At 34.5% G+C, this 9,719-nt stretch overlaps 1 protein-coding gene across 1 annotated transcript; it reads left to right on the top strand.

Moving 5' to 3' along the window:
- Positions 1-4,240: 4,240 nt before the first annotated feature.
- LOC113869335 (cyclin-dependent kinase inhibitor 7-like) lies at positions 4,241-5,969 on the top strand. The gene is made up of 4 exons (XM_027505614.1): positions 4,241-4,731; positions 4,919-4,974; positions 5,286-5,456; positions 5,590-5,969. Exons 1-4 carry the CDS (start codon positions 4,438-4,440, stop codon positions 5,657-5,659), a joined length of 591 nt encoding a protein of 196 aa, XP_027361415.1. The 5' UTR covers positions 4,241-4,437; the 3' UTR covers positions 5,660-5,969.
- Positions 5,970-9,719: the final 3,750 nt, after the last annotated feature.

Raw genomic sequence — 9,719 nt, 5'->3', positions numbered from 1 at the left:
TTAAGGTAAAGCGAGTGAATGAAAAAAAAGGTAAAAAAAAAGAGTGTGAAAAATAATATAATAGAAAATAAAGAAAAAAAATATGCAAAAAATATATCTAAAAAAGAATTAATAAATATCATACGAAATACTATATATGTGTCATCCTGCAGGTAAAGCTTAATGAGATTATCTTCAAGACTGGTTTGATAAAATTTAGATGTTAGAGATGGTTTTTGGGTGTATTCAATATATAATTATATAAAAAATAGCTAAATTATCTCTTATAAAGTTTCATCAAGACAAAGGATAAGGAGAAATTTTAAAATTTCAACGGTTAAGTTAGTCTTAAATAACTCATTATTTTAGTAAGATCTTATAAATGATATTGGCAAATTTATAAACATATTTTAAGTTATATTTAAGACTTTTACAACAATGTTTGAATGTTTAATACAAATTATTCATGTATAATAATACCTACGAGCAAATTAGTGTTAAACAACCGAATTGTATTAAATGAGTCAAACTCTATAACTTCTTTGAATAATATAAAGAAAGCTAATAAAAAAATTATATGAATTGATGTAGTTATATATGAATTAAAGTACATAATTATTTTAAAATTTACAACATGAGGACCTTGAGAGAGATCCCCTATTTTAGTATTATTCCTATTTAAAGATACTAAACTATAGAGTTTTAATATGATCTATTGGACTAGTACTTATTCTAACAGGAATCACTTGGTTCTTCAAACAATTTTTTTTAAGTCGACACATGTTTTTAGAAAAACAAGAGATTGATATAGTTTGGACCCTTCCCTCTGCACGTGTGGATGAAATGTAACATTAAGTGCATTTATTCTTCATGAAACACATCTAAGGCTGGGTGTGCATGGAAGAGTGTTTTAGAATAATGACAGTCAATGGAGGTTGTGGTTTACAACCGGGCGGAGTCTAACTTAAGCATAACAACAAAATTTGCCAATGAAGAGTGTCGTGAATCTCACCATAGTGGTCCTGCAGTACATGAAATTAGAAGGCTAAGAAATAGACGATGGGATCTTCATATATCTCGTTGTATATAGAGAAAGAAATCAAGTAGCATCTTATTACTATGTTTAAGTTAGAATACTTTTTATAAAAGTTCTCCTCCTGTTAAATAGTTTTTAAGAGTAAGTTAACTCAATTTTTTAATATGTTCGTGATATTGGCCTACATATACCCCGTCCTTGGAGTTATTCTCTCCATGTTATAAAACAAAAGTGTACTCTTTTAATATATTAGACATAAAAAATGCTTACACGTTATTAGTATAATTTTGCATGATTATGGAATATGTATGATCAATAAGTGAAGTATTAATGAAACTTAACCTTATAAAATTTTCTGCTCTAACAACTTATATCTTGGAGTAAATAATATAATAAATTACTTAATATTTTAAATTTTCATTGCAAGATTTTTTTCTATCTTACTGAATTAATCGTGTCAAGAGAAGCTTGTGTAAAATAAATAAAGTAGACTTGTGTAGATTCTTAAATTACTATTTTAGTATAATTATTGTGAAAAAAAAGTAAAAGCAATCGACCATAAAAACATAATTTTCAATGTACATATACAATATATATATATATATAAAGGTGAATACTGATTGAAAAATATTATTAAATATTTCCATTATAATTTCAATACATTTTTTACACGACTGTCAAAAATAAATAAAAACCTTTCATTTTAAGCTGATTTTAGTGAATGTGTTTGATAAGACGCAAGTATAAATAAAAGTAATTTTAAGATTCTCTCATCTCAATTAACAAGCACCAAATTCACTTATGTAACAATAGTCAAATTTGAGTTGTGATTCGTATGTGAAGGTAAAAAGCAAGTGATCGAGGAGAGATTTGATTTTCTTTATAAGCAAGCGAGGAGAGATTTGTCTGTATAGATTTGCTTACATTACCTCTACCCACTGGAGTAACTGGTCGATGGACTTGGTTTCCTTTTTGTCAATTTCTTACAACATATTTATTTATTTATCATGAATTTGTCGTCTTATACTTTGTAACTGATCTGCATGCAATTCATGGTACTTTGTGTCTGTCCACACATGAGAGAATGCATGGAATGGGCCCCTGGAAACTGGAGCCATCCAAAAACGTACAGCACACAACAAGGTTCAGACCAAATTAAAGAGGGGCAAAGAAACTAACAGGAATTTTTTTTTTATATATATATAAGTTCTCAAGAAAATAAAGGAGATAGAAGAAAAGCTCACTTTGATTTTCGTGGAAAATGTGATGAGCTAATGCCTGAGGTAAAGGACACATTCCTTTTCCTTCCCTTGGGTTTGCGGGCTTGGTTTAACTTTAACACCCGTTCCCCACTTACCCACATGCACAAGTTTTTTAAGGCATTTAATTTGATAAAAAAAACAGTACTAATATCTAAATTATATGTATGCATATGTATAATTGATTAAAATATTGGATGCAAGAAGAAAAATTAATTATTACAAAGTTGTAACTTAATTAATTTATAAAATGCGACTTAATTAATAAACATAAATTCTAATGCAGCGACGGAAAAGCTTAAAATCACTAAAAAGTATTGATAGAAGAAAAAAGAGTCTCTTGGTCTTAAGTTAATTATATTTTTTCTTTTGTTTCAGTAAGTCTTAAATCAATTGTCTTAAATCAATTATTTTTATGAATAAGAAAAGAGAAAGTTATATAAACTTTCAGATGGGCATAAAAGTACCGAAAAAAATGATTTGCATGAAGGATGGATGATATACAAAGGAGACATGTTTTGCTGGCGATTGATCTATGTGACCCACGTGTATGTAAACGCGCATTGCAACATGAGTATCTCAACCGTATTTGATTTTATTCTACATTTAATTTCCAAACTTACCTCACAAGCATAGATGTTATGGTCCTAAATTAAATGTTCATGTGTGTCATGTCCCCCCGCTCTCAACTCCTACACTTTGTTCCGTTTCGTCATTTCAAGATTTATTGTCTTCAGTTAAGTGCGTAGCACTGGAATGGAAATATGAACTGCAAGAAAATAAAACACCTCCCCCCAACCCCCAACATAAAGAAGGGAGTCTATTAGAAATTTAATATATAGCAAACTCAATTTTATGAGTACATTTCAGGTTATTTTCATGATTTTTTGCAATATAGTTTTGCACACCATTTTTGGTCAGCAATATGTGGTTGGCTTCTCATATAAAATTTACTTGTAGCAGGGCAAGAATTAAAAACATATTGCTATTGAAGTCTAATTTAAGTCTGACTAAAATTAAACATTAATTTGAATTAGTATCACACAGAATAAATGTTTTCTACCTGCGGACTGCGGTCTTAGGAAAATTAAATGTAAGATGCATTGCCTAAAGAATTAAAAATAAATTGAAGGTCAAAGATTTATAAGTATAAAAATGTTATAATAAAAGGCAACATTAGTCTAATGTTATTAATACACTTTACTGCTATTTCTAATAAAAAAACAATTTACATAGTAATCAGTAAACATTAAACGTTATTTTAAAAAAGTACTTTCATTCTCGATATTACAATTTGTTCTTTGGCATATAAAGTTAGAGCTATATTATTTACATAATATTTTTTATATTTCCTTTTATCGGATTAATAGTTTTTGTAGCAAGGAAGAAAGTGTGCATCGGAATTTTGACGAGGATAAACGCCAAATCCTCGTGTGCTCGGCATGGTGACGAGAGAGAAACAGGATAATGGTGGGGCGTGGCATTTTAGCGTTTGAGCTTAAGGAGGAAGGATATATCCGTAATTGGGTTTAGAACACAATTATTTTGCTTAAGACCGGTTCTCCACCAAACGGAATTCTGCGTTTCAATGCAAATATATGATGATTGTTTCATTGTAACCGCATGATTGTTGTTTTCTACTGCAAAATTACTTTGGGGTGTAATCGCAATTCCCAGCCTCCGTCACTCTTCTCATTTTGTCCGAACCTTAATTCCCTTCCAACAACTCCATCTCCCATCAGTTTTCATGAGGTGTCGCTCATCTATTAGGCCTTGCTTCGGCGCAGCTAAAAACCCCACTGCTTCCATATAACGGCGCCGTCAAATTTCCCGTTTCTAGATTCCCCGTCACTGTTAACAGAGACTGGGCCACCACCACGATGCACAGCACACACCCTTGCCAGCACCACTAACAAAAAGCAATTACCCAATCCCAACCGTTGAACCCCTTTCGTCATTATCACAATTTTCGTCGTCTCCGTACTACACGCGCGCACCAACTTACGCTCACGCCACACTTCCTTCTCCCTTCCCCCTCTTTCTCTCTCTTGCGTTAACAAAATCCCAAAAAACACACACCACATCAACACCTGAAAAGGAAGGGTGAGGTGTGTGTTTCTGTGTGGAATCGCAAGAGCACGTACTTGAAGAGAGTGCACATCAATGGAGATAGCTCAGGTCGGTGTCAGGACTCGAGCTCGACCAGCATTATCCATGGAAGCTGACAGTTCAGCTGCACGAACACCGAAGAGAAGGAGGGTTAACAAAAGTAAGCAAGAGCCAAAAATCTCAACACCCGCCAAGAGTCCGAGAAGGAGTTCTTCCGTCGTCAAACCAGAGACGGAGACGGCGGAACGCTGCCTCAGCCCTACCTCCGATGAAATTCCGGCGTCTTGCTGTTCCAGCAACGGATCCGTTGAACTCGATGAGGAGAGGATCAAACTGTTAGATCTGGAGGTAATAGATAACTATTAAAGACTTGTTTCGTTTTCTAAATTCTCTGAACTGAACAATTTATTGCCGATATAGATTTTGTTGAACCTCCGTTTTGTTGCTCTCTTTAATTAATTTCCACTTTACATCCTTTCGTTCATTCATTTTCTTTCATAGAAATTAATGCACCGCTTTCAACGTTTCTTTACAGGTGGAGAGCGCGCAGGTTGAAATGTCGACGTGCAATGGCGGTGAAGAAATTGAGAGGTTTTTGAATTGAACGGATTTATAATATTTCTTTTACCTGTTTAATTTTAATTTGAAATTGCTTGAAGCTAGTTCCTCATAGCATTTTCTCTTTTCGAAATTTTGAATAATTTAAGTCGTTTGAGTTCGAAAAGAGCATGAAATAAATGGTGCCTCACCTGCCATAATTTCTTCCGCTCAAAATCCTAATTCATGCTCTCGAATGTATATAATAAACGTGCGTCCACAATCTATCTACAATTCTGAACCGTAATAAATTCTTCGTTCGAAGATCTAATTCATTCGTGTCCGCCGTCGTTGGTGCTGCGCAGGAAAGAAATGAGCCATTCGAGCGAGCTTCGAGAAAATTCGCAGGAGCTGGATTCAATGGAGACCGATTCTCGCCTTCCCATAACAACGGCGCAAAATATGCCTTCTGAGTTGGAGCTAGAAGAATTCTTTGCTACCGCCGAGAAAGACATTCACAAACGGTTTCAAGACAAGTGAGTGAAATCAACAGGAATTTCCTCTCTCTCTCTCTCGCACACGTATTCTTTTTATTTTATTTTATTTTCATTTCATAATTTATATATCATTTAGCTCCATCGTTCCTTTTTATTTAAATATTTTTTCCAGGTATAATTATGATATTGTGAAGGACGTGCCATTGGAAGGTCGTTACGAGTGGGTTCAGTTGAAGCCATGAAAATGTGAAACCTGCTTTGGCTCTTCTTTATCTCTCCACCGATGAAAAAAGACACCCATCGATTTGAACATGCCATTTTGTTGACTTTATTCTTAAGTTTAGTTTAGGTATTTTATTTCAATCTTATCTTTTACGCCAGCCAAGACTCTTTTATCTGGTGTACAGCTTTTATATTTCGTGTGGTTAAGGTGAACAGGAATTTAGCTTCGTTTGTTCTTTGTACGGGTTATACGGAGAAGAAACTTAAAGCTTCTTGTGCAGAATTCTGTAAATTCCCTTGGAAGAACAAACGATTCCATTACAGTTTTATCTCTCTTGTTTTCTCTCTAAGCTTCCCTAAATTCCGTGTCCCTTTCTTTGTTTTTAGTTTGCTTTTAAAGAGAGTACACCAAAGTCACTGATTGTATATCATCTTTCTCTTTGCTTTATTTATTTATTTATTTATTTTTCTAATTTTTGAAATTTCACACATTATTGTAAAATAATTAAAAGAATAAACTAAAAGAATAGAAGGAAGAAGATTACCCAACATACAGCGAATATGCAGAAGTGAAAGAGCTGGGCAGTAGCTAGTAGGAAGAGGGGAAGGGGATGGTTTTGTTTAATTGTTGGGCGTGGGAGGGGCAGGGACACGCATCATGCCGTGCAAGTTACGGGCACGTGTTTGAGAAGGTAAGAAAGCTGATCTTATTATCCCCCCCCCCCCCCCCCCCATGTGAGAAGAGTCTTCCAATCTTGGAACAAAATCCACTCCACTTTCACAAGTACAACAAAATAGGTACCGGAGCAAAAATTCGAATGTTGTTATTGTTATTTCCGCGCACACCACTTTTTCGCTTCTTCTTATCTAATAAACACGCAAATACATACAACGGAATGCATTTGGTTTTGATAAAAATTCAAATGCAGAAACAGTTATTTTGTCGAATCCGTTTTTTTATATAGAAAGAGAGTCAACCGTGCATTATTAGCTGGGTTGTTTTGTTTAATCACAATAATTTATTGGAAAGGGATAGAAAATGGGAAGAGGAGGTAGAAATGGGGAGTTATCAAGATGAGATAGAGGAGAAGAGTGGTTTGGTATATAGTCATAGAGATGTGGTCCTGCTCCTGCACAGAAAGAGCATAGCCAGATTGGAACGTAGAGATCGAAGCTAGCTAGTGTGGCCTTATTCGGCCGTCGTTTTGGTTTTACAATTTAAAATTATTTTGCCATGTAACGCGGGAGGAACGTGTTTGTCACGTCGTACAAGCTAGGCGGCTTATTAAGGGTACATGGTGAGAGGATGGAGATTCGCTGCAGCGTGTGGATATTTCATGATGTGGCTGAGCTACTGCTATTTTCCGTTATGATATAATCATTGCATTGCGAATCAGAGAATATGATTCGGGTGCGATATCAGAATATCAGATATCCATCGCCAGAAGGATCTTGGAAACTTTTCAATTTCTAAGGACTTTTACCTCCCTTTTTACCCCTAGTAACATGCGCACATATAGATATATGTTGTGTATGTTTCTCCTTCTCCCAAATAAAGAAAGAAAGGAAACACACTTAATTAGAAGGCAATGTAAATAAAAGCACGTTCAAGTTTCAGTGGGATATGAACATCGGGCTGTGTGGCACTTTTTTATTTATCATTTTGTTAGGTCACAAGTGTTGCCCCGTGCGTGTCATTCAGAGCATAATTATATTCCCATCACATATATTTTTAAATCCCGAAACCATTGTCACTAACTAGGAATAGGTAAGACAAGAAAACAAGAAACCCAATTCAAATTAATGCTAGATAAATTCCATCTTTCTAATTATCAAGTAGGGGCCCCCGGATATTCTTTTGTATGACCCATGTCACGACAAGTTGATGATGCAAAAATGTTATTCACAGATGCAATAGTATTGTATATCCACGCCTCTTCTTTGTCCTTCCCCCTCCTGTCCGCGTTAACCAATAATTAACACCACAATTTGCAACCTTAGGTACAACGTACGTAAAACCGGTCGAGATTCACATCCAAAAATCAGTACTTATTTTCTTTTTGAATGCTTCATCGCCACTAATTATTTTATTTTGTCTTGGAGTCTTTATTGTGACCGAGAAATAGGCACCATATGATAATTATCTTGACAACATCCCTTGTTAGTTGATATAATATTTGGTGCATGTCACAAATGTGGGCATAACATAGCGGTCAGCAGTAGGCGAGACTGAGATACTGATATTATTATTAATGAAATTAAAAATGGGAGGTAACATAGGATCCTATATATAAATACATAGGAGACAATGCCATATGGGTTAACATTATGTTTGTGTCCCTATAATAAGAGATATATAATAATATATATGTTGTGCATAAGAAATATCGAACAACAGAGGGAAAGTACGATCTAAAAATGCAAAATGTGATTTAAAACGGTAATCCGTAGCTAAAACGAAGATTGAAGGTACAAGAGGAAGTGGAAGCTTGAAATGGGCATCTCCAGAAAAGGGAAGCAACAGTAAAATCCACACAACGCCGGATCATAAAGAAGAGAGAGATGAGTTAGGCTTGCGGGCCCTATCATTGAATTGTACGGTGATTTGATGTATCAACGGTTGACAGCGAAACGTTCTAAAATGGTGTAATGCGTGTCAGAGACTAAGGTAAGAAAAAGAGTAGGAGCAGTTTCTGTTTTGGGTTGGGGGCGGTTATAGGCTGAAAGTAAGGACTATGGTGAATGAATCATGAATGGAAGAAGAAGATGATGATGAAGAAAGGGTAAGCATTATTGTTGTGGCAGTTGAGTAGTGTTTGAGTGAGTGATGACAGTGGAGCAACGACGGTGCCATATTTAAGAAGGAACTGCCAATGGGCACAAACATCTACACTATATACAGAACAGAGTGGCGTCACTTAGGTACGGTACCATTCTTCTTGGATCTTGTGCCCTATTCTTTCACTTATCACTTCTTTTCATGCTACTTTGGTCCCTCCCTCCTTACCCACGTGGAATTTTGACTCACCAAGTGTTCGTTGTTCCTCCAAATTATTCCTTACCCTTCACCCTGTCAATCTCTATTCTCTAGTCCTTAATTATTTTTAGCTACCCGATAACAGTAACTCTACTTCACATTCACCAAGTTTTCTTTCACTCATTTGCAATCTATGTCACAATATTTGCTTCTGGAATTCATAATTATTTGACTTCCAGTTTCTGATTAATTATTAGTTAGGTGGTTAGTTTACTAATTATTTTTATTAGTTGCATAGATTTGATAATTAATTAAATGTTATATGAGCGGTGGTGTAAGTAGACGTATCTTAGCGCAGTATCTGTCTGCTTAGGTATGCATGTAATTTTTGTGCGAATTTATTGAAATTTTGAATCGCATTTTATTTTATATGACGACTGATTTCTTAAATTTATTATGAGTTTTAAGTTACCCGGAAAAAACGAAGATTAGGAGTTCTTGAAGTACACACGTTGTTTTTTCTTCATCGTACAATGTTTCAATAAGTAATTAGATTTTAAATATCGTATGCTATTTTTTTATGTGAAGTAGTTTAGATGAAAAGCAAAGGCAAAATATATACAGAAGAATGAGGGAGAATATGAAAATTTCCCGTTTTAGAAAAGAAATTTTCAACATAAATTTTAAAATTTATATTCATTTTAAAATCAATTTTTATTATTTTATTTTCTTTAATGAGTAAACACCATTTAGGTTTTTGCTCCAAAAAAAGACACCCACACCATATTTATTTATTTATTTAGTTATGGTTTGAGCACGATAGGACATTTGATTTTTAATCTCCAAATTAAATTACACCCACTTTCTTCCATGATTTTTGAATCCAATGCATGTTATTCCTAGACAGGATTTGGTTATAGTCATTCTGTAGCTTATGTTCGATGTCTTTTAGTGGGTCTATAGTTAGCATTTTTCTTTTGAAAACATTACCAAAAATGTTAGCATTAAAAAGTGACGATTCTTCGTTAACATTCTTCAAGCTAGATATGACATTGTTGAGGTTTCTTCACTAATCCTTCGTTAGAACATTTAAGTAATCCTTG

Source organism: Abrus precatorius, unplaced genomic scaffold, assembly GCF_003935025.1.
Source record: "Abrus precatorius isolate BTA unplaced genomic scaffold, Abrus_2018 Scaffold6, whole genome shotgun sequence".
Lineage (NCBI taxonomy): Eukaryota > Viridiplantae > Streptophyta > Magnoliopsida > Fabales > Fabaceae > Abrus > Abrus precatorius.
This window is presented reverse-complemented; position numbering and strand designations above follow the sequence as displayed.

What these genes read in the sequence shown, in the direction of transcription:
- LOC113869335 (XM_027505614.1), top strand. Translation starts at nt 4,438, where the DNA reads ATGGAGATAGCTCAGGTCGGTGTCAGGACTCGAGCTCGACCAGCATTA. An exon ending in GGCGGTGAAGAAATTGAGAG is followed by an intron (nt 4,975 to 5,285) that starts GTTTTTGAATTG and finishes GGTGCTGCGCAG; the next exon opens with GAAAGAAATGAGCCATTCGA. An exon ending in CACAAACGGTTTCAAGACAA is followed by an intron (nt 5,457 to 5,589) that starts GTGAGTGAAATC and finishes TATTTTTTCCAG; the next exon opens with GTATAATTATGATATTGTGA.